Below are 25,126 nucleotides of genomic sequence, written 5' to 3' on the forward strand. Positions count from 1 at the left end.
CTGCTGTGGCAGCCCGGGGTTCCCAGGCCCGGATCCCGGGTGCGCACCGACTTGCTACTTGTCAAGCCGTGCTGTGGCAATGAACTATATAAAGTAGAGGAAGATGGGCACGAGATATTAGCCCAGGGCCAGTCTTCCTCAGCAGAAAAAGAGGAAGATTGGCATCAGATGTTAGCTCAGGGCTAGTCTTCCTCACAAAAAAATAAATAAATAAATAAAAATAAAAAAAGGAAATAAAGTGCTAGGGTAGAGAGGATGTGGGGTTAAGGGTGAGGTACAAAGGATGGGGCAGTCACACTTCTCTGAGTACACCTTTCTGTATAGTTCTGACTTTTGGGACCATATTAATGTTTCACTTACCAAAAAAAAAAAAAAAATCAACAAGACTGGGGAAAAACCCTAAAATAGAATACAGACAGAAAAAAATGACCCTAACTTGAGGGTGGAGGAACTAACCCAAGTAATATTTGAAGAAAATGTTTTGACAAAAGACAAAGAGAACTGTAAACAAATACTGAACTCTACTTAGTGGGTTGGTTTTTTGCAGGGGAATGGGTTAGAAATTCTGAAGCTATTTTCTTGGTATTCTAAGACTGAGTATACAAATATATTGTGGATAATGGGCGTCAAGTTTCTCCCTGTCAGAGAAGAGAGTCACAAATATGAGAAGAGAGGAGGCTATAATGAATTGTGTGGTATTAGGAGTTGGAGGTATCACTATAAATTCACAGTTAGATTGAATATAGATAGATAACTGATAAAGAAATAGATTGATATAGACATAGATAGATAGAAAAATTGATATAGATGTAGATAGATAGATGGATAAATTTATACAGCTGTGTCAACCAAGTGAGCCTAGAATCAATGACACCCCAGTAGCAATGAGCACATCTAACACCCAGATCTTGGTTTGTAAATACCATTCTCCACTAAAAAGAATCAAGGCTCCTTAAACAAATGACTGATTCCAGGACTGGTGCAGGGAAAGGACAAGATGAGCCTGGAACACCTCTTTGTACCAGAAAGTCAGGAAGGGCCAAAGAATAATGAGGAGATGCCAAAAGCACACAAAACCCAACTTGAACAGACTCCCACTGATCAAACCAGGAAAAGCAGATAGCAGATTCAGGCAAGAATCATCAACAGATGCTAAAACTAGAGGGTAAATGTTTGATGAGAATAAGGATATTTACATTGTCTCAAAGTACCTCCCCACAAAATGGGGATTTCAATTACAAAGGGGAAAATACAAAGGGACAAAATTTACAGTGAAGAAATCTTAGAGATGCTGCCTTAACCAAGTGATCAATGTTACCAATAATGCCACAAAGCAACATCATGTGCCTCTTCATATGATGCACTGGTAAGGATATAACATCACTTCTGGAGCATTCCTGCCAAAAATGCATAACCTGAATCTAATTAAGAGGAAACAACAGGCAAACCCCTATTAAGAGATAGTCTGCAAAATAACTGGCCTGTGCTTTTCAAAACTGTCGAGATCAAGAAAGACAAAGACAGACCAAGGAACTGTTCCAGATTAAAGGAAACTATAGAAACATAAGAACATAATTCTAAATTGGATCCTGGACCAGAAAAAACAAATTTTCTCTTTTGCTATAAAGAGCAGAATGGGTCAATTTTAAACTGTGAATAAGGTCTGTAGATTAGATAATAATACTGTATCAATGTTAATTTCCTGAGTTAATAATTATATATGGTTATATAAGAGACTATTCTTGTTTTTTAGGAAATATTCACTGAAGTGTTTAGGAGTAAGTCTGCAGCTTACTCTCAAATGGTTCAAATGATAATTATATGGGAGGATAAAAAGTGAACATTCGGGGAATCTAGTTGAAGAGTTATAGGAATTCTTTATTCTTGCAATGTTTCTGTAAGTCTATAATTATTTTTTTTTTAAATCTATTGTGAGAGTCTGCACTGTACAAGCAAAATAAAAAACAACAATAAGAACAACAACAAACTATGTTTGCCCCCAGCATGGGCCTGTGGGCCAGATTTCACTCCAGGCTGCCAGGTTGCAGTCTCCAGTTTAGAGCTATTTTCCTGCGTTGATTTTGAGTGAGGTCTTGCTGATAACAACCATTGCCAGGGCTGGAGAGTACTTTGCTGCATCTGGAACTTTTAAACTAGCTTAATACCAACAAGGAAGCTGCAGAGACAGCCTTCATATAAATAATGAATTTGGTACTAAAGCAGTTTAAATCTGAATGCAGCCCCAGTCCTCAGAGATGAAGAAAAGCGATTGTGGTCCAGACAGTCTTTCTCCACAATAAGTCCCGCATTTCATTAGCTGCCTGTGGAAAGGTGCAAGCTAGCTTGCTTCCTAGTTTCTGGTCTCAGCCATACTCAGCACTAGAGGGGTTCTTTCAGAACCCTACTGTTGAAGAAAATATGTTTGTATAAATAAAAGGAAAAAAAAAACTTTGAAGTTGAATGAAGTTACGAAAGAAGAGAAATGTGTTTCAGTATTGGAAAGGGAAATGTTGTTCTTGGCATATCAAGCTTTTCTGAGTAGGAAGAAGAAACCAGGTGAGTAGAAGGGCCTCCTTCAGGGGCCCCATACAGTATTTGGGATGGTCTCATCTCAGGGTACAGCCCCATCTGCCAGAGCCAGGATGTGTTAAATCAGTTTGCAGACCGATCCAGGGGACATTCATGCCACCTCTCCTTTCTCAGCCTGCTATTGCTCTTTCCTGATTAATCAGTTCAAAGGCCAAGGGAGCACAGACCAGAAGTACTAAACTCAGAGGACGAGGCTCCTTGATGATCTGGGCCTTGGGAGGCAGGGAAGAGTTACTCAAGGTGAAGAGCAGGGAACAACATTCTTGGCAGATGGAACAGCATATGCAAAGGAGACGCATGATAGATATGCTATAACTTTGGGGCTGTGTCTTACTCTCTTGCCATTTCTCTCCATCTCCTCATAGCTCTCTTGGAACAGTCCAACAGATATGCAGTCTGGAATTGAGTTTAGCTTCCTCAGAATATGGAGGTCTACTGAGCACAGATCTAGTAGATTTTAGGTCTCAGGCCTCATTATCTAGAACACAGAAAAAGTGCCCATTTCAGCTCCTAATCATGTGATACTCACCCCAGATAAACATGTCTCCACTCAGACTGAGGAAGTTTCATTAATTATTATGTTTATCCCAGAATACTTTTCTACATTTGTCAATGCCCTCCCTTCTTCAAACAAATCAAGTACATTTTCTGAGCCATCTTACTTTAGGCACAGTGTGCAATAGTGGTGGGAACTCAGAGTTAAGAGCTGGAAACTCTCCCAGCCGATGACTTGCCCTATAATCTCGAGCAGCTGCTTCCTGGACAGAAAGGAGCCCCAGACCTGAAGGCATCCGTTGCCATCTCAGCTCTGCACTCTAGCTATGTGACTGAGCAAGCCCCTTAACCTCTCCAAGCCTCATCTGTAAAATGGTATTAATAATTTCTGTCTCACGGAGAGGTTGTGAGGACTGGTAAACACAAAGTTCCATGACAGTGCTTGACACATCTCCAGCTGCCTTACGCTCTCCCCCAAACATAGTGGCTAACGGGTAGGGGCAAACTTCTACACCTCAGGAAACACCACCGTCACCTCCACAGCCAACTGGACGAGGGCAGGCCCACTCCTGACATTTGTGAGGCAAGAGGACAAATGGCGGCCCAGATTCTGTATGCTGTAGGGTTTTTCTTCACTCCATCCAATCCAAACCAGGAAACTGCAAAGAAACCTAAGGCTGGAAGACCAGGTGAAATTTAAAATGATGAGATTCCTTGAAGTTCTGCCCTGGAGCATGACCAAGCCCAGGCTCCTGGTCCACAGCCTGGCCCCCTCCTCTCCCTGACACTTGAGGCCCCATGACCACGCATGTGGACTTTCCTCTACCTGCACATTCCAGCTGCATCCCCCTCCCCTCATCTTCCCACCCCTCACCCTGCAAACAGCCACCCTTTGGCCATTCCTCACCAATGATGAGGTCTGCCCTGAAGAAACATTTGATCCAGTGAAGACATTCCTGCTGATCTTAGAAGTGGGTTCAGAGCTGTTTGGGTAGGAAATTCCAGAGTCCTGGGTGCCCCAAGTGTGTTCTAAAACAGGGCTGGTGGGTGCACAGACTTCAAGTAGTCACATGCCCTGTTGTCCTGCAAATTCCTCATCCCATGGAGACAGGGATAACTGGACAAGAGCTTGAATAAGGGCCTTTAAAGTGCCAGGCCCGTCCGGCCCCGTGCCTTAGCGGTTAAGTGCGTGTGCTCCGCTACCGGCGGCCCAGGTTCGCATCCCGCGCATGCACCAATGCACTGCTTCTCCGGCCATGCTGAGGCTGCGTCCCACATACGGCAACTAGAAGGATGTGCAGCTATGACCTACAACTATCTACTGGGGCTTTGGGGGAAAAATAAACAAACAAACAAACAAAAATTTAAAGTGCCAGGCCCAGGAGAAGGGCTCCTCTTGCTTAGGTCTACAGGCAATACTGGGATGGGATTGGACATCTGACCTATGAGCAGCCTAACCATTGACTGGCCATTGATCCAGAAGGTGGCCTGGCATGAAGAGCTATGCCCAGAAAGTATGACTTGGCAGATTGTACTTTCCAAAACTGGCCACCACACTATCTCCATTCACATGCTCTTCAATCACGTTGCCACACCCCATCAAACTGGTGGAATCTACTTCTCTTCCCCCTGAACCTAGATAGGATTTTGTGATTGCCCAGTGAGCAGAATGCAGTAGAAGTGACACTGAGTAACATTTGAGACTAGGTCATAAAGCATGATATGGCTGCCCTCTAGGGCTCTCTCTCAGAGGATACTCACTCTCACAACCCAGCCACCATGATGTGAGGAAGCCCAGGCCACTGGAGAGACCATTGTTTTAAAACATGGGTTTTATTGTCATTCAGGTATGGTGAGGCCAACAGATAGGAGACGACTGCCATGGAAAAAATCGTTATAGTTCCCAAGACAAGGGGGCACACCATGCCATGGGTGGCCACACAAGGAAGCACCAGCATTGGTCAGAAGGCAGACCAGGGAGAAAGGCAAACTGTGACAAGAGACTTTATTGTAGTTTCCACAGAAAAGAATGGGTGAGACAAGGTAAGGAGGTTTAGGATTGGCTAGTTTGAATAAATTCAGTGGAGCGTAGGGACTGTCCCTAGTTGTGTGGTACCTGGGCCTGGGATGATTAGGGCAGGGGAATAGTGCCCTGGAGTGTAAGAGCTCCATAAAGGAGTGGTCGGGGCATTGGGGTCTCGATTGGTTGGTTTTCATACGAAAGACATGCTCCCAGGCAAGTCCTTTGCTATCTCTAGGAATGCAGCTAGCCCTGGGAGGGGCAGTCCCTCCAGAGTCAGCAAGGCACCAAGATGTCAAAACATCAGAGTACAGTAAATGACAGGCATGGTTGATATAACCATTTGTAGATTTTCCAGCCAACAGCCCAAAGGTCTCAGTCTATAGCCGGCATCAATTGTGACATGAGAAAGTGAGCCTTCAGATGATTCCAGCCCCCAGCCTTCAAGCAGCCCACGTAACACCATGTAAAGCAGAAGTGAGCTATCTCTATCAAGTCCTGCCCAAATTGCAGATCATATGCATATAAATATCTTTGTTTGTTTTTTTTAAGTCATTAAGTTTTGGAGTAATATTTTATACAACCATACCAACTTGAACAATGGTAATGAACTGAGCCAAACAGAGTCTCTCTCTCCCCAGAATTTAAACTGGGACTCATAAAAATTAGTGAGTTGTTAGCAGGAGGAGAAGTGCTTAGACCCCAAGAGAAGCAGTGATGGAAGATACAGCTGAGTCACATTCATGACAAATGACTTATCCTGGAATAACAGCAGTGCTGGTCTGGAGTGGCCCTGATCCTGAGTGATCCAGTTTCCTGAAGTCAGCAGTGGGACCCAGTCATCCTGAGGACTGCCAGGTGGTGGGTTTCTCTAGGGTCTGAGCTGGGTTCCCGTGAGGCCTTGGATGAGGCAGAGACCCCTGCTCTGGGACCCTCATGCTGGTTCTTCCCAAGAGAATCTCCATTCTTTGCGGCCAAGGGAGCTTCTCACCCTTAGGGACACATGGACACATGGTCCTTGGGGATGAGCTTGGTGTCCAGTAAGCAAGCAGGATGGTGACACCCAATCACCTTCATTTCTCCTGCCAAGAGCCATCAGGGACGCATAGAGACAGTAAATGTTAGGGAGCTTTGTGAACTCTCTAGGTCCGGCCAAACGCATGTGTCTAGTATCTTCATTTCTCAAAATATTTTGCTTATAATATTTAAAAAATAATTATTAGTGGTTCCAAAATGTCCAGAAATTGTACTTCCTCAATCCCATCTCCAGGCTCAGACCAGGACAGGTGCCCGCTTCTGGTTCGCACTCAGTCCAGAGCCTTCTGGGCAACAGACTATCATCTGCATGTTCCTGCCTGGAAAAGCAAGGCCCAGAGAGAGGAGGCACTTGCCTGGAGCCTCTTTCAGTGGAGACAGGGCCTCCTCACCCCCAGGTCCCTACACACATCCTTCTCTACTGGCCCCAGCCCAGCACTCAGGTGTGGAGCACTGGGAGTGCCTTCTGTGGCCATGTTAGCACCAGAGCAGGACTGGGTAAGGGGTGGTGGTTCATTGGGGTTAAGAGCGCCTTCTGAGAATTGGCTTTAGTGGTGCATGTGGGACAGCGCTGTGGAAGGACAAAGTGTAGCAAAAGTGTGCGCGGGCACACATGGGGCAGGGAGGCTAAGTGGGGGGTAAGGAGGGAAGTGGGGAGTCAGGGGACAGGCTGATTTATTGAGATCTTATCCTCTTTCCTCCCTGTATTCTCTCCTCCCCCAGTTCCAAAGAAGATAGCCCAGCCGTCTCTCTACCCAGGCCTCTAGGGAAGATTGTATGAAAAACAGAAATTGCCAGCAGACGTTCCCTTGCTCTCACTTGTGATCAGGTACGTGACGCAGTGTCCAAGAAGATAGGAGGGTAGGGGGCCAGGTTCCAGGGGAACTGAAGGGGTACAGTAGTGCTTGGCAGGGCTGGGTCATGGAGGGCCAGAGGGCAGGGAGGGAGGGAGAAACAGGCAGTGCTAAAGTGGAAGAAACCAGCCTGGGCAGAGACAAGCGTGTCACATGTGTGCCCTATGTCCTGACATGTATATGAGCCTGTGTACAAGTGAGCATGTATCTGTGTGTGCCAAGATGTGTGTCTGTGACCAGACCTGCCCATGAAATATCTCATGCTACAGTCTGTGGGCATGTCTGGGTCTGTCCGCCTCAGCTCCAACACAGCCTCTGCAAGCGTAGGTCAGGGAATAAAGGGGGTCCCTGTGGCTGGGTCCCAGCCCAGGGCCTGGGGAGCCTGAGTGAGAGAGAGCCAGGCAAGAGCAGCCCCCAGAAGTGTGGCCAGGTGATATGTGGTGCCTGGGACATAGGGGAGGCATCGAAGGGGCGATTCATGTGGGGGCTAGAAGTGTGGAGTCCCACCTCAGGGAGCACACTGGCTCCAGAGTCACCAAATCAACTTGAGACTCTGTGACTCTCTGCCCCTTCGGGAGCCAAAGCCACTCCTGCCACTGGGCTGAGAGCACACAGGGCTGCCCTGCCCACTCTGCTCCAGTGGCTATTCCTTTGTCACAGGGTTTCAGGGCAGGGCTATGTCTCCCCCCTCCCCACCTCCCAGAGCTCCCAGGGAGGACCTGAGCTCAGGGCTGTGTCTCCTTATTCCACCCAAGTTCTCTAGGCAGGGCAGGTCTAGGATTTTGGAGGTAGAGAGGAAGTGGCTGGGGTGTCCTCCTCCAGGAAGGCTTCTTGGATTTCTGAGTACCCTGAGGATGGAACATCTCAGTCCCAAGGTGCCAGAGTCTGTCTCAGACCAGGCTGCGTCTTGCTCTCAAATTCTCCAAATACTTCCTGACCACTAGCTTTATGCCAGGTGTCCTTTTCTCTCTAGGCTCGGGACCCCTGGCTGACTGCCCTTTTCTCTGTCACCAGCAGCCAGCATCCATTTAATCTCCCACCCCAAGACTGGCTGCCAAATAGGGCACATCATTCCAATTCCCCTGCTCTCTACCCCTCCAGACAAGTACCCAGGCCCTCACAGTCCTGAGGGCTTTTCTGTTAATACCCTGGGGAAAGGTGAACAGGAGTGCAAATCATGAGAGTTAGGTGAAGTGGGGGACATGACTGAGCCCACTTTGGCTATGGTACACCCCAAGGAGCTGGCAGGGAGAGAGGCCTGCTTCCACATCCAGTTGGGCACGTAAAAAGGACTTCACAACATGGGGGCCACCAGGGGGCAGGCTATACCTGCTGGACCACTGGCCCATTAGGGGGCCTTATTCTTGGCAGTCAAGTGTCAATAGGTGGGAAGGATACTGTGCACAGGTCCCACCTGGGGACAGGTAGAAAGCATCCCTAGAGATGAGGGCAGAGGGAGAAGATGGCTAGGAAGCCCCAGGTGTCACTCGACATAGGTATTTGGTTGGAGGAATCCACACGATGTGGGAGAGGGGATTTTGGTAAGAAAAGAATTAGGATGTCGTGGGAACATGGGTGTTGAGGGCAAAACGATGAGCTGTTGAGGAGTCCTTGGGGATGATGTCCTGGGGCAACCTGAGTGGGGAAGACAAGACAAGTTTTCTTAGGGCATGAGGAAGCCTTCTGGCTTCCCTCCAGGTCATGGGGAGGGGCAGCTGGAGTTCACACCTTCCCCTAAGGACCTTCACTTCTTCACCTCAGGGGTGCTGCTCCCAGGCCACGCCAGCCTAGGCATGTAACTGTGGTTTAGTTACATGAGCCAATACAATTCCCATTGTTGCTTAAGCTGGTTTGAGTTGTTTTTCAATTCAACCTACAGGGCTGAACTAGTTTCTTAAATGGTGCCTGCTCCTTGCTCAAAAAGTATCAGTGGCTCCAGATTACTCATAAGTTAAAGTCCAAACTCAATTTGGCCTTTAAGACCCCAACTTCTTCCCCCATCATTATGTCCTACTGCTCCTCAGAGGCAGTGTTCTCTGTGGACACTATGGATGGAAGAGTCCTCTTACTTGGGAAACTGAGGGCTCTGAAAATGACGTTGTTAGCATCATCTCCTCCATGGGGACTCCCTGGACTGCCAAGAAAACAAATCAGTTCTACTCTATGCCACCCTCTGGTTATTGCTCTGTCTCCTCCATTAGGCTGTGAGCCCCTTGAGGGCGCTCTGTCTACTGCATCTGGCCCAAGCCTGGCACACTGAAGGCACCCAATACATACCTGGAGAATAAATAAAAGGACATTTTTGGGCGTGGCTTGTCCTGCCTTAGCTAGAGCACGCCTTTTTGGACTGATTTTGGATTCTGGGCCTCGTTCCCAGTAGGAAAGAGGAGCTACTGCCTGGAGGACCCTCATCCTGGTGTCAAGGTGACCCCAAGAGACAGACTTGTGGGCGGATTCAGGTTTGTATCCACTTGACTGACCACCAGGAATCTGCCCAGATCTACTCCTTTCCCAGCAGGAGACCTGCCACCCTCAGGCCTAGCTCCTGAAAGAAGGAGCTGGGAACACTGAGCCAGAAGCACATGCAGCTCGAATCAGAGAAAGACGACACAGAAAAGCACACATGGAGACACAGACTAAGTAACAGCCACAAAAAACTCAAGGCTGAGATGCCTACAGAGAAGAGACAAAGCAGACCAAGAACAGAGCCTGGAGGGCACAGAATCAAAGATGGAGAGCAGGGCAGGGACAGGCTGGGGATGGCAAATCCAGAGAGCATCTCAGAGGGCCCTCAATTCTCTGCCTGGGTCCCCAAGACAGAAACTTGGAGGCCATTCTTCCTTGTTCATCCCTCATCCCTCAAGCCCAACCAATAGGCAAGACTTGTCCATCCTCCTTCTGAAATGTATGGAATCTGTCTAACCTCCTCCATCCCCATCTTCTGTGGGTTTCCCTGCCTTTTGCACTGCCCCTGACCTAATCTGTTAGTCAACAGGAACTTTCTAAACATGTATCTGAATATGTCATCCCCACAGCCTCCAGAATAAAGCCCAGATACCTTTCCTGACTTACAAGGCTCTGCTTGATGTGAGCCCTACATGTCACCAGAGCCTTAAACTCCAGCCATTATGGACTTTTCCCAAGAGTATGCTCTCCCTTGCCTCTAAGCCTGGGAACACGCTGCTATTCCCTGTAGCAGGGACACTCATTCTGTACTGCCCCCTCCCCAGTTCTCCTTTCCTCAAATGACCACCTCACTTTGATCTCAACACCAGTATTCCTTCCTCAAGGGCAGCCTCTCCCTCACTCTCAAAGCAGTCTCACCCCTATCCCCCTCCTTCCAGTCCAACTGCCCCCTCCCACACTGGAGCTCTACCCCAGAGCTCTACCAGAGACTCCAGGCCAGGCTGCCCTCACCAATGCCCTCCATCTTCCTACCTGCTCCTGTCCTCAGCCCCTAAGGCCCAGGCCGCCAGCCCTAGTCCTATGTCCCCCTGTCCTTGGTATCCAAGTCTCGGTTCCCTACTCTGTGTAGCTCTTCCTTTTTAGGGTCATGGTCTTTTCTACATTTTCCATTTGTCTTTTTAAAAAAATCTTATTCATTAATTTCCTATTCAAAGAATTATATTCAAATAAAAAGTTAAAGAAAAACATTAAATAATAGTGCAGGTGGTACAAGCACACTGCATGATAGAAGTTTAGGAAATGTGACTTCAGCCAACATTTTGGTGCTCTGTCTAAATTCCCTTAGATCCCTTTTACTGTTTCTGGGCATCCCTCTCTGGGGTTTGATGTGCTTTGAAAGCCTCCAATGGCTGGCACCTGTCCCCAGGTCACTGGGACTGCTTTGCTCCCATTCCAAGAGAGCCCAAAGTGCCTGGGCGCTTAAGGCCCCCAGGACAGCCCTTAGCTATGACTGACTTGTGTGAGAGTATGGTAGCCCAGCTCCCTAACTCTTGTTTATGACAACTCTGAGATCCCACATCTAGAACAGAACCTAGCACATAGTGGGCACTCAGTAAATGTTGGCTGAATGAAGAAATGTAGCCAAATTTATCAATCTTATCCTTTGTAATTTCTGGAGTTTTTGTCACTCTTAGTTCCTTTCCCATCTAAGATTGAAAAAGCATTTACTCATATTTGTTCTGGTATATTTACTTATTTATTTGTGAACTTTTCATATTTAATTATTTGATCCATCTTGATAGGCTGTAAGGACTGAGGTAAATATATCTTTTCTCCTCATGGCTTATCAGTTGTCCCAACAGCAATTCTTTGTTTTTGTTTTTTTGCAGGGGAAGATTTGCCCTAAGCTAACATCTGTTGCCGATCTTCTTCCTTTTTTCTTCCTTTCCCCCCACCAAAGCCCCAGTACATAGTTGTGTATAGTTGTAAGTTCTTTTGGTTCTTCTGTGTGAGCCGCTGCCACAGCATAGCTGCTGACAGACAAGTGGTATGGTTCCATGCCCGGGAACTGAACCAGCTGCTGAAGCGGAACGCGCCGAATTTTAACTGCTAGGCCATCATGGTTGGCTTGCAATAGCAATTCTTGTATCTTTCCTTCACTGGTAAAACCAAGATACTATCTTACCTAAGACTCATTCAGTGAGGTATTATGCAATCATTTATAATGATAGTTATAATGATGATGTTACCACATGGAAAAATGCTCACCTTATCATTTTAACCATGATTTTTTCATAGCTACATAAAAATTATGTCAACATACAGGCAAAGTCAGGGAGAAATGGAGGAAAGTAGATTGATTTAAGAAGGGTGACAGGGCTGTGGGTGGATTTTTTCCTTGATTCCTATTAATATTTATGAAATAAATGATACATTAAAACTTTAAATGAACAGAATATGGAGGGAAAGAAGGACTTAAAAGATAGAAAGCTGTTTTCTTGCTTTAGCAAGACAAAGGTATTTTTTTGGAGGTGATCTCAGGAAGCTGAGGACGATGGAGGATACAGGTTAAGGGAAAATTGTTACTGGAGGGTCCTGGGGAGTGACTATTACAGGAAAGGCCAGACAGGAGAGACTGTGTATGAAAATCACTTCCTTTGGCCCTGTACCCCTGAGCACTGAGCTCCTTCCCAGCCTCAGCTAAGTGAGCAGAACCTCTGGAAGTCCTCCACCCAAAAGGAATCCAGGCCTCAAGCATGTGAGTCAGTAAGTTCAAATGCTCCCATCACCTTGCCCTAATGGGATGCTTCATCAGCCAGGCAGCAGGGATGCCGATCTCTGTGGTTATATACTAAGAATTGTAGGAGAACCATATTTCCTGCACAGCTATCTCTGGAAGATGCCTCTTTGACCTCTTAGAACTCAAGTTTTTAAAAATTGAACTCAGAGAATATTGTGATTCGCCAGGCCCTGGGCCAGCCATACCCTCACAACAAATGTGAAAAGCATTAGAAGTAGGGACACGGGAAGTCCTGGGTGCCATGTGGCCCTAATCTGGTCTGTAGTTGGGAGGGTTAGGCAGGGGATGCCCTGGAGCCTGGGCTACTTACCCTAGGGCTTGCCTTCCTGACCACAAGGGCCCTTCACTTCAACCTTCATGGCTCAGCTGCCCCAGGCAATTCAGTGGGGTCTCAAAGGTGCCATTAGAAGGGCAGTGAACATACGCCAAGGCAAGTGGCACCAGGACCCACCCACAAGCAGAGAGCCAGGATGTCACTTGAGGTCCTGGATTTGGGGGGTAAAACACCCACAGCTTGCCTAACTGCCTTTTCTGGCAGCTCCCCTGAAGTGCTTTCCCACCTGCCTCGGCCACAGGAGTCCTGTCCCACGGCTATTCCCCACACCAAGACCCTCACGGGGCTCCACCTGGTGCAGAGACCCACGAGGTCTGCGAGCTGTCCCTCGCCAGAGGCGGTCCCGGAAGTGTACTTTAAAATTTTGGACAGGCTCGCTGGTTCCTCGGTGAGCACGCGACCTGGCTGCAACCAGCTCCAGGCTCCGGGGTTGGCCTCGCCTCTAAGCCACGACCCGGCGGGACACGCCTAACAGGGCCTGAAGTGCGCGCGCAACTCGGAGAGGGGAGGCAGGGCGCTCCACGCCACTGCTCGGCCACTCAACGTTGCCCACCTACGTCACGCTCCGCAGGCCCGCCCAAATCCTCCTGATCGGTGGAGAGCGAGCGCGAGTGCTCCCGCCCCGCCCCGGGCCCGCCCCCCTGCGGCACTGCCCCGCCCCTGGCCTACACGGCCGCGCGTGTGGCTTCCCAGTTGGAACCGGAGGGTGGGGGCGCGAAAGGGCTCCGACTCTCCGAGGCTGAGGGGGCACTTTCCCATCGTGCTCGCGCTCTGGCCGTCGCCCCTCAGGCCTGACAGTGGCTAGCTGCTTTGCAGAAGCACAGACCCTGCCCAGCTCGGCCCGCCACAGGCCCCTTCCTCTCCTCAGCCCTAGACCGGCTCCCCCGACGCCCTTCTTGAGGAGCACCCGGAAATGCCCATTGCCCAGGCTCCCCTCGACGCCGACAGCCCTACGTGCCAGGAGGTTGGTCCTCGAGGACCCGCCGCCCGGCACGCGGGCTCTCGGCCCAAGGCTGACGCGGGTTCCGCCGGCACCCCAGGCCTGGAGCCTCCAGGCCGGTCCGCAGACGCCCCTCCTGGCCCCCGTTCACTCCTGGGCCCCTCATCCCTCGGGATTCTTCACACTCTGGGACCCCTCCGCCGCTCCGCGCACCCATGGGTTCTTCCTCACACCAGCGCCCGGGACCCCTCCGCGGACCGCCTCGGTGTAAGGGACCACTGCTTAGGAGCCTCTTCCTCCGCACACCGCTGCCCTTCGCACCCACGTCTCCGACTCCTCTTCCTGCGCCCGGACGCCCTCCACCCAGCATCTCCCCCAAAACACCCTCAAGGGACCCTCCCCCCCATCCCACACAGTTACCCCATACTCCTGCTTCCTCCCCGGTAAACACCCGTCCTCAGGACCCATCCTCACTCCCGCAGTTACACGATTCCCTCCTCGGTCCCCGGGGCCCCACACCGCACACCCGCGAGCTCCTGCTCATCCTCCGCACGCCCCTCACCCCACTCATCTGCCAGACTCCTCCCCACATCCCTCATACCTCAGGTCCCTCACCCCACTCCTTTCCCTTGGCACCCCCCATACACTCCAGGCCCCTCACATCTACCGCCAGAACCTCTCCGGAACCCCCGACACCCCAAGCCCTTCACCTCACTCATCTGCCCAGGACCCTCCCCTCCCGCGCTCCACTCACCGCCTCCGTCTCACCCCGCACCCCTCTCCCCCCGGGGCTGGCGGGCAGCGCCGGCGGCAGCGGAGGCCGGTCCCCGGGCTGAGACACACCCACCCGCCCGCCCTCCTTCTTTCCCTCGCTCCCTCCCTCCTTCCCTCCCTCTCTCCCGCCCTCGCTCCTCGCTCTTTCCTTCCCCTCGCCCGCTCCCGCTTCCCGCGGCGCCCGGCCTCCTGCTCCGCCTCCCCGTGCACGGCTCTCCCGGGCGCGGCTCCGGGGTTCATGGTGACGAGGCGGCGGCCGCTCGAGCCCAGCGGCGGCGGCGGCGGCGGCGGCGGCGGGAGCTGGGGCGCGGGCCCGGGCCGCCTCTCCCAGTGCGCGGGGCCGGGCGGCGGGCGCGCCCAGGCGGCGGCGGCGGCGGCGAGCGCCCCCCCGGTCCGCGGCCCCGCGCGCCCCCCGCGCCGCGCCCCCGCGCCCCTGGCTTGCGGGGGGCCGGGCCCGCGTGTGGCCGCCGCGCGGCGCACTCATGGACGGCCCGGCCATCATCACCCAGGTGACGAACCCCAAGGAGGACGAGGGCCGGGCGCTGGGCGCGGGGGAGAAAGGTGAGGAGGGGCGCGGACGGGCCAGAGGCTGCGGGCCGGGGACGTGTGCACACCCCGCGCCGCCGGAGTTTGCTGCCCGGCGCTGGCACGGGCCTGGGGGAGGGGTACGGCCGAGGGGGAGGGTGCGTGGGTGTGGGGGTGCGCCCGAGGGGAGCTGTGAGTGTGCGTGTGCTGGCTGAGCTCGTGCGAGTGTGCCTGCGCCTGCGGAGAGAGTGGGAGGGTGTGAGTGTGTGTGGGTGACTCCGAAGGGCTGGGAGTTTGTGTTTGCGCTCACACCGACAGAGAAGTTGTGAGCGTGTGTGTGTTCCTGGCACCTTGTGAGTGTGTTTATGTGCCTGACGGATTCTGAGTGTGTGTGCACACGCTAACTGAGAGTAAGGGTGTTGTGTGCACCTGACAGAGAGGCTGTGTGTGTGTTTTCCTGAGAGGCTGAGTTTGTGTGTGTACGTTATGTAGAGGTTGGTATGTACCTGACCAAGAGGCTGTGGAGTGTGTTTGTGTGTTTGTGCCTGCATGAGTGTGAGCCTGAGCCTGCAGAGAGGTTGTATGTGTGTTCACTCCTGACGGAGTTTGTGTGTGTGTATGATTGTGCGCCTACATCACCCAACTGGCAGGTTGAATATGTTGTGTCCATCGACTGGGAGAGTATGTGTGTGTGTGCACTCACACACAAGAATGCTTTGTGTGCGTCTGTGCACCTGACCATGGGGCCTGTGTGCGCAGATGTGGGCACCTGCCTGTGCCATGTGTGCACCAGTGAGGCTGTGTGCCTGAGTGTGTTTAGTTGTGCAAGTGCTTGGGGGGGAGGGGCAGTGCTAAGCCACCCCCCTTCTTGGCTCCTTGCTGTCTCAGTGACGCCAACCTGTTGGAGCACATGCAAGGCCTTCTTGGGCCCCTTTAGGGCCGAGCTCTAACCAGCACATGGGGAGCCCTTAGGGTGCCAGGTGTGTCCCCTCCCCGAGAGCCAGCCTTGTGCTGCAGTGCCTGGTTTGATTTCAGCACCTTTTGGCCCCATCACCAATTTTGGCCCCATCACCATCTTCTGTTTCCTTTTTGCACTTTTTCTTTGTGTCTCTGCTCCTCTCTGAGGCTTAGTGTCCTCCTCTTTCACGTGCCCTGCTTACTCTCCTGGTGAGTTGTCCTGAGGCTTGGACAGACTGTTCTGAAGGGCCAAGGAATCTGGCTTGTTTTGTTCTGGTGACCAAAGCTTGCCTCACTCTCTTCCTCCTATGTGGCCCGGCAAACACCTGGACTGAGGTCAGGAGCAGCCCACCAGGGCCCCCCTCTCCTCTCCAAGCCTGGCCTGGCCACAGGCAACTTTGGGAAAGAGTTAGATTTGTTTCCATGTATTATCACCCTTGCTCTGCTAGTGGGGTGAGGTGTGCAATCTACTGAGGAAGCGGGTGGGGGTGGGGGGAACACTGCCTCTCCCCATCCAGGGACCCCTGGGCAAGCCCACCAGGAAAATGCAAGAAACCACCAAAGGTACCTTCAGATTGGGGATTTGTCAACCCATTTGCACTTTTGTAGACCATAAACATTGTGTGTCTGCAGACTTGTTTTCTTTTATGTAAAATTAGAATTCAAACTCCTCCAGGCATTTTTCTGTGCCTTACAAACGGGCTAAAAATTTCTGCAAGAGGATGCTGCAGGTGAATCTCCATGTCTCTCTGTGGCCCAAGAGGGCGGCAACTAGGTGGTCTAGCCTTCCTGCCATAGGGACTGTCAGTCCTGCCCTGCCCTCCAGGCCTTAGGCTAGGCGTGTCCCCTCAGGGAGGGTTTAGTAGGAGGCGTCAGGGAGGTTTGATGCTTGTGCTCCTCACCCCCTGTGGATAGAGTGCTTTGTGTGATGCTTTGCCAGAGAGAGAATCCACAGCTCTTATGAGGAGAGGTGTGGCATAAAGCAAGGAAATAGTTAGGGCCTCTGCCCTCCTGCTGCCCCCTCACCTGACTCCAGGAGCAGGAGCCTCCCCCAATTTTTTTCCTCTAGTTGCTGGGCTTTTTAAAGTCCAGTCAGTCTATCCAAAATCTAAACCATGTACAAATACTCAAGGATGGTGCTTGTTCTATTCAACTTATTTACATTGCTTTTCATGACAATCTTTTATTATCTGGAACAGCTTATTTTGTTTCTTAGTGTCAGATTGGTTGGTTCTTAACTGGTTAGAGGAATTCCTTACCTGCTGCTGTGGGATGAGGTGGCTAGCTAATAGGTCCTTCTTGCTGAAGCATTTAGTTTTTCACTTTAAAAAATGGAAATGCTGGTTTACTACAGTTTGGCAATAAACCTTAGAGCCAAACTTTGGAACAGCTTCTTCAGATTCATAGACCACTAAACAGGTTTAGCAGTGTTTCTGGCTTAAGCGTGTTGTTGTATTTACATAGGCACAATATATTTTACATAATTTTAATTTTAGGTAAACACAATCATTTTATTTTTAAATATGGATCCTGGAATGTTGTAAATTCTGTGGTAGGAAAGAAACTATTGGTTTTAAAAGTTTATTTTCATCATTTATTCTGTAAAATAGGAATAATGACGACTGCTTCTTGGGTTTGATATGAGGGTTAAATGAGATGGTGTATGTTAAGGACAGTGCCTGCTTCACCAGTTTGTCACTGTTCCATAAACCTTACTTTAGGTATTGATTTGCAAAGGAAGTACTAAGCATGGGCTGTGGTGTTTTGCACGAGTTGAATTACTTCTTGACACGTTGCCACGTGGTGGTGCACCACTCGGAGATGACTGTCACTGTCAGCCTGGCCTGTCATGGAAAATTTATTTCTTAGTTGTGCTTGGTTTATAGTGTAAAGATGCAGAGACAGATTTCCCCATGAGTTTAATCAGTCTGCTTTGCTGTCTGGAAATTTACACTTACAAATCAATAAGAAAAAGTCAAACAATACAGTAGAAAAGTGGACAAGAGACATAAACAAGAAAGTCATGAAAGAGGAAATCTGAATGTCTAACAAATGTATGCAGTGATGCTCCACTTCATATGAAACATTTTCATGTGTCAGCTTGCTTAAACATTTAAATGACTGACAACATTCAAAGTAAATAAAAGTTTTGAGAAATGGATATTCTTATAGACTTTTGTTCTCAAGAGAATAAAGTACAGACATTTTAGAGAGTAATTTAGTACTGAACCATTTAGGAACACATTTGGCTGCAAGTAACAGAAAACCAGACTTATACTGTGGTTTAAAGCCATAGGAGTTTGTTCTCACGTAACAAGCAGGAGGTAGGTTACTGATGGCTTTGGTTCAGCAAACTCATTGATATCAGGGCTGACATCACTGTGATTCTCTTGGCTTTTCTGCGTGTGGTAACATAGCTGCCACCCCCGCAAACACCACAGCCACCTACCTTCAGGGCAGAAAAAAGGGACAGTGCCAGTCATGTCTATCCCTTTTACCTGGAAAGCAAAAGCATTCCTAGGGACTACCTAGCAAACTTTTGCTGATGTTTAATTGGCCAGAACTGGGTCACATGGCCACGCCTCACCATAAGCAAAATGAGTTTCTAGCTTTTCGAGCCTTTTTTGTGGGAGGTAGGAGAGGAGAGGATGATTGGAAATGGGTGGGAACAGGTGTTGGTTCAGCCAGTCAACAATGTTGGCCACACCTTCAAAGCCCCAGTTCTACTTCTGGTTTCTCTCTTAGAGAAATATCGTTATACATGCCCAAAGACACACGTATAAGGGTTTTCACTGATGGCTGCATTGCTTGCAATAGCAAAAATTGGAACGATCCTAAGTGTCAGCAGGCAAACAATTAGACTATGGTACATCAATACCACAGAATACTGCAAGGCAATTGAAAAAGATAAGTTAGATCTAAACATACTGACATGTAAATTTCCAAGACATTTTAATAGGAGAAAAAAGGAATTTGAAGAACCATATAAACAGTATGAGCTTATCTTTGTAAAAAACAAATGACACACACACACAAAACTGTACATATGTCTAGAAATACACAAAAATAATCTGGAAGGAAGTACTTCAAATTGACAACAATGATTTTCTCTGGGGAGAAGACTGGGATGGGAAGTGAGAGAACTTTGCCTTTTTGTTTAACTGTAGATGAAAATGTACCTGTGTTTCACAGATGAAAATTTTTTTAACTAAGAAATTCCCCATAGCTGTTGGGAGGGAAATAAGTAAGGGAATTGAACAATAATAATAAAAAAAAACAACCCTCAATTCATAGTAAATATTAGCAAAAACATGTCAACTCTGGCTAAACAGTTAATTATTTTGTAAGCTAATACATGTCCCTTGATGAAATTTCTGCAGGCAAGTTTGTTTTGGCAGATATTTTGGCCCAAGATGCTAGGTATGTTTCCCCCAAATGTTTGCAACACTTAAGCTTAATTCAGAAAACTTTAACCTTTGGGCTGCTAACAAAATTACAGCAAGGAGTAGACTCTTGGAAGCAATAGTTATTTCAGGTGCCAGAACAGATTTGAAGTAGATTCAGTTTGATTAACTTTTTAAAATTAAACCTTTTATTTGGAGATAAGTGTAGTTTTCCTTGCAGTTGTAAGAAAGCACACAGAGATCCTCTGGATCCTCTCTACCCAGTTCCCCCCATATTGATATCTTGCAAAAACCATAGTAGAAAATCAGGATGTTGACATTGGTGTAATCAAGATACAGAAAAATTCCGCCACCAGGATGATCCCTCATGGTGCCCTTTTATAGCCACACCTACTTCCCTCCCACCCCTACCCTCTCCTTAGTCCATTGGCAACCTCTAGTCTCTTCTTCATTTCTAAAATTTTGTCATTTTAGGTATATATACAAATAGAATCAAACAGTATGTGATCTTTTAGAATTGGCTTTTTTCACTTGTCATAATTCTCTGGATTTTCATCAGTGTTGTTGCTTGTATTAATAGTTTGTTCTTTTTTTTATTGCTGAGTAGTATTTCATGACATGGATATACCACAGTTTGTTTAATCCTTCACTCTTTGAAGGACATCTGGATTATTTCTGGGTTTTGGCTGTTAGAATAATGCTGCTATAAACATTAGTGGGCAGGTTTTTGTGTGAGCATAAGTCTTCATTTCTCTAGGATAAATACCCAGGCATGTAATTGCTGGGTCATATGTTAGTTGCATGTCTACTTTTTTAAGAAACCGCCAAACTGTTTTCCAGGGTAAATGTACCATTTTACAGTCTTACCAACAATGTATGATTGATCCAGTTTCTCTGCATCTTCACCAGCATTTCATGTCACTATTTTTTATATTAGCCATTCTGATAAGTATGTAGTGGTATTTCATTGTGGTTTTAATTTGCATTTCCCTGATGGCTAATGATGTTAAACATCTTCTCCTGTGCTGTTTTCGTTCTATGTATCTTCTTTGGTGAGATATCCCTCCATATCTTTTGCCTGTATTCTAATTGGAATTTTTTTTTTTTTTTTTTAATGCTGAGTTCTGAGAATTCTTTACATATTCTAGATATTAGTCTTTTGTCAGATATGTGTTTTGCAAATACTTTCTCCTTATCTGTAACTTTTCTTTTCATCCTCCTAACAGGGTCTTTTTGCAGAGCAAAAGTTTTTAGTTTTTATAAGATGCAGTAGATCAATTTTTCCTTTTGTTGATTGGGCTTTTGATGTCAAGTCTGAGAACTCTTTGCCTTGCACTAGATCTCAAAGATTTTATCCTGTACTTTTTCCAAAAATTTTGTAGTTTTGCATTTTACATTTAGACCATGATCCATTCTGAGTTAACTTTTTTATAGGATGAGAGACTTAGGTTCAGTTTTTTGCCTCTGGGTGTCTAATTGCTTCAGCCACATTTGTTGGAAGGGCTATCCTTCCTCTTTTGAAATTCTTTTGCATCTCTGTCAAAAATCTGTTCAGCATATTTGTGTAGGTCTCTTTCTGGGTTCTTTATTTTGTTCCACTGATCTATGTGTCTGTACCTCTGCCTATACCGCACAGTCTTGATTACTGTAGCTATATATTAAGTCTTGAAATATAATAAACTGATTCCTTCAACTTGTGTTCTTTTTCTAAATTGTTTTAGCTGTTCTAGTTCCATTCTCTTTCTGTATAAATTTAACAATAATCTTGTCTATAGCTACAAGAAATCTTGCTGAGATTTTGATAGGAATTGAATTAAACCTGTATATCAGTTTGGGGAGAATTGACATCTTTACTATGTTGAGTCTTCCAATCCATGAGCACAGTATGTCTCTCCATTTATTTAGATATTCTTTGATTCTTTCATCAGGGTTGAATAGTTTTCAGCATACAAGTCCTGTTAATGTTTTGTTAGATTTACATCTAAGTGTTTTTTCTTTAAGTGATTTATTATATTTTTAATTTTGGTGTCCAAGTGTTTGGTGCTAGTATACAGAAATACAATTGATTTTTGTATGTTTTTTTGGTATCCTGTGACCTTGCTGACCTCAATTATTGGTTTTAAGAGGCTTTGTAGATTTCTTGGGATTTTTAACGTGGGTGTTTAGACAAACGTGTCATCAAATAAGAACACTTATATTTCTTCATTTCTGATTTGCTTGCCTTTTATTTCTTGTTTTATTGCACTGACTAGAACTTCCGGAAGTATGTTGAATAGGAGTGGTGAGAATGGACATCCTTGCCTTGTTCCCAATGGGAAAACATTCAGTCTTTTACCATTGAATATAATGTCAGCTGTAGGTTTTTTGTAGATGTCTTGATCAGGTTGAGAAAGTTTTCCTGTATTCTGATTTTTCTGAGAGTTTTTTAATCAAGAATGGTTGTTGAATTTTGTCATATTCTTTTTCTGCATCAATTGATAGAATCATGTGAGTTTTCATCTTTAGCCTGTTAATATGGTAGATTACATTGATGGATGTTTTTGAAGATTGAACCAGCCTTGCAGCCCTAGAATAAACTTCATGGTCATGGTGTATAATTCTTTTTATATGTTGGTGCATTCTATTTGCTAATCTTTTGTTAAGGATTTTTACGTCTGTATTCGTAAGTGATATTGGTCTATAGTTTTCTTTTTTGGCATTGACTTTATCTGGTTTGGTATCATTTTCATAAAATAAATTGGGACGTGTTCTCTCCTCTTTTCTGGAAGAGATTGTATAGAATTGGTGTTAATTCTCCAGTGAAATCACCTGGACTAGGAGATTTCTTTTGGGGGGAGTTTTTAAACTACAAATTCAATTTGTTTAATAATTATAGAGTATTCAAATTATCTCTTTCATATTGAGTAAGTTGTTGTGGTTTTTGTTTTTCGAGACTTGATCCATTTCATCTAAGTTGTCAGATTTGTGTGTAGAGTTGTTCGTAGTGTTATTCTCTTATTACCTGTTTGATGCCTGCAGGGGCTGAAGTGATATCCCATTTCCAATATCCCTGTTACCAATATCCCCTGTTTCGTTTCTAGTGTTGGTAATTTGTGTCTTCTATCTTATTTTTTTGTCAGTCTTGCTAGAGGTTTCTCAATTTTCTTGATCTTTACAAAGAACCAGCTCTTCGTTTCGTTGATTTTCTCTATTGCTTTTATGTTTTCAACTTCAATGATTTCTGTTCTTTTCCTTATTATTTCCTTCCTTATGCTTGATTTGGGTTTATTTTGCTCTTTTTCTAGGTTCTTGGAGAGGAGGTTAGATGATTGATTTGAGACTTTTCCTCTTTCCTAATGTATACAGTTACTGCTACAGATTTTTCTCTTAGCACTACTTTTGTGATGTCCCACAAATTTCTAAATTTTCCATTTAGTTTTTCTTTATATTTTGTATTTCTTTGCTGAGACTTTCTATTTCTTTGAAGAGGCTTTCTGTTTTCATCATTTGTGAAGAAAATAGATGTGTTCCTAATTACTTTTGTCATAGCTGCTTTAAAATCTTTGTCAGATAAGTGTAACATCTCTGATCTTGGTGTTGGCGTCTGTTGATTGTCTTTTTTCATTCAGTTTGAGATTTTCTGGTTCTTGGTATAACAAGTGAATTACAATTGAAACCTGGACATTTTCATAATATAAGACTCTAGATCTTATTTAAACCTTCTGTTTCAGTTACTTTTCTCTGATAGTGCTCCAGCAGAGAAGGGGAAGCACTGCCTTGTTACTGCTAGATAGAGGTGGAACTCCAGGATCTCCACTTGGCCTCTTTTGACATACTGCTTGGCAGGGGAGGGAGTTTTGGCTCCCACATAGTCTCTGCTCAACTGCAGTAAAGTAGTCTCATTACCACTGGGCAATGGTGAAAGCCCTGACTCTTGCTATTCCTCCTCTGACACCACTCCAATGGGGAGGGGAGGAGCACTTCATTACTGCTGGGTAGGGATGAAAGTCCAGGCTAGCCACGTGGTCTCCACTGACATCGCTGGGAGAGGAAGGGACTCGTTACCAGCTGTCGGAGATGAAGTCCCTGCTCCCTACTTGGTCTTCTCTGACACTACCCCAGCAGGGTTGGTGGGTGTCTCCTTCCACCCTGATGAGGGTGGAATTCTAGGTACCCATCGGATTTTGCTTGTACGGGTGGGCTTGGGGCCACTGTGTGTGTGTGTGTGTGTGTGTGTGTGTGTGTGTGTATGTGTGTGGTGTTTGGCTGCAATAGAGCAGTTATTGTCTGAAAGTTTTCTGTCTTGCTAGGCTGTCCCTTTTCTGGTCCTTTGGTTACAATGAGTAGGCTTTTGAGGGGACTCTTTGTCTGCAACTGTTGGTTTTTCCCTATATCCAGCTTCTTCCGCTCTAAGTCTGGGCTATATTCTGAGGCAAACAGAAAACCCAGGGATCACTGCCATGTCATTTCAGGTCTTGAAGTCCCTAGCTGGTCTGCCTTCTCCTCTCTACCTTTTAGTCTTATGTTCACTTTATAAACAATGTCCAGGGTTTTTAATTGTACTTAGAGGAAAGAATAGGAAAAAGTATGTCTACTTCATCTTCCTGGAAGCACAAGTCCCTGATTTCCTTTTAGACCTATCCAAATTAAGTATTTTAAGGAAAACTGGAGTTGGAAAATTGTCATTTTAAAGGTTTATTGCAACATTGTGCTAATGACTGAGGTAAAAGTCAGATTGAGTTAGTGCTTTGAGAACCTTGGTTGTCCCTGAAAAGAGAAATAATAATGAATTCAGCTTGAAATCAAGTTTAGATCAGTAGGGCTTCAGTGACAACTTGTTTAACCAAACTTAAAAGGATGCATTCATAAGCTTTGGTCTTAACACCAAAATTCTAGATCACAGTTCATTAGTATCCTGATTTAAATGTATTTTTAATCTAATATTCTTTTTGATGGGCAAGCATGTTTAAACCCATATCTTATCTTTCACTTTATTTCTCAATTCAGAAAGCATCCGTTTAAGTAGATAGAAATGTCTTCATGGGGTAAACACAAAGGAGCTTATCTCTGGTTTTAGCACTTTTGACCGCCAGACAGGGCTCGCTGGCCAGTGACTGGAAAAGTCTGCTTCTGTTCTGTGCTGCCCGGGAAGTAGGTCTGAGGGCTTCAGAAACTTGCCCCAGGCTGTACTTGACTGGAGTGTCCCAGATTAGAGAGGAACCCCGTTCGCAGTGGCAGGACTGGGTTTTCAGGAGGGACCACACAGCTTCAAGTTTAATTCTGAGATATTTATTTATTTTTCTTCCAGTTTTGTTGAGATATAATTGACATACAACACTATTTAAGTTTCAGGTGTACAGCATAATGACTTGACATATGTATATATTGCAAAATTATTATCACAGTAAGTTTAGTTAACATCTGTCACCTCATATAATTACAAAAATTTTTTTCCTTATGATGAGAACTTGTAAGATTTACTCTCTTAGCAACTTTCAAATATACCATACAGCGTTATTAACTATAGTCATCCTGCTGTACATTACATCCCTAGTACTTACTTACCTTGTAACTGGAGGTTCGTACCTTTTGAACACCTTTCTCCAATTACCCTGCCTCCCTCCCCCTGCTTCTGGCAACCACAAATTGATCTCTTTTTCTTCAAATTTGGGGTTTTTTTAGATTCCACATATAAGTGAAATCATACAGTATCTGTCTTTCTCTTTCTGACTTATTTCACTTAGCATAGTGCCCTCAAGGTCCATCCATGTTGTGACAAATGACAGGATTTCCTTCTTTTTTTATGGCTGAATAATATTCCATTGTATCTATATACCACATCTTCTTTATCTGTTCATCTGTCAGTGGACACTTAGGTTGTTTCCATGTCTTGGCCATTGTAAATAACGTTGAAGTGAACGTGAGGGTGCAGATATCTCTTCAAGATAATGATTTTGTTTCCTTTGGATATATACCCAGAAGTAAAGTAAATGGCTTTTTTTCTTTTAGTGATG

At 46.4% G+C, this 25,126-nt stretch overlaps 1 protein-coding gene across 3 annotated transcripts in view; it reads left to right on the forward strand.

Annotated features, from left to right (window-relative positions):
• Positions 1 to 14,670: 14,670 nt before the first annotated feature.
• CTDSPL (CTD small phosphatase like) overlaps positions 14,671 to 25,126 on the forward strand; it is a 114,041-nt gene continuing 103,585 nt past the window's right edge. For all 3 annotated transcript variants that reach the window (XM_058555023.1, XM_058555033.1, XM_058555041.1), the window contains exon 1: positions 14,671 to 14,808. In XM_058555023.1, the coding sequence (XP_058411006.1) occupies positions 14,730 to 14,808 (79 nt within the window). In that variant the 5' untranslated portion in view covers positions 14,671 to 14,729. The remainder of the gene's footprint in view (positions 14,809 to 25,126) is intronic.

Source organism: Diceros bicornis, chromosome 2 (assembly GCF_020826845.1).
Source record: "Diceros bicornis minor isolate mBicDic1 chromosome 2, mDicBic1.mat.cur, whole genome shotgun sequence".
In the NCBI taxonomy this organism is placed as follows: domain Eukaryota; kingdom Metazoa; phylum Chordata; class Mammalia; order Perissodactyla; family Rhinocerotidae; genus Diceros; species Diceros bicornis.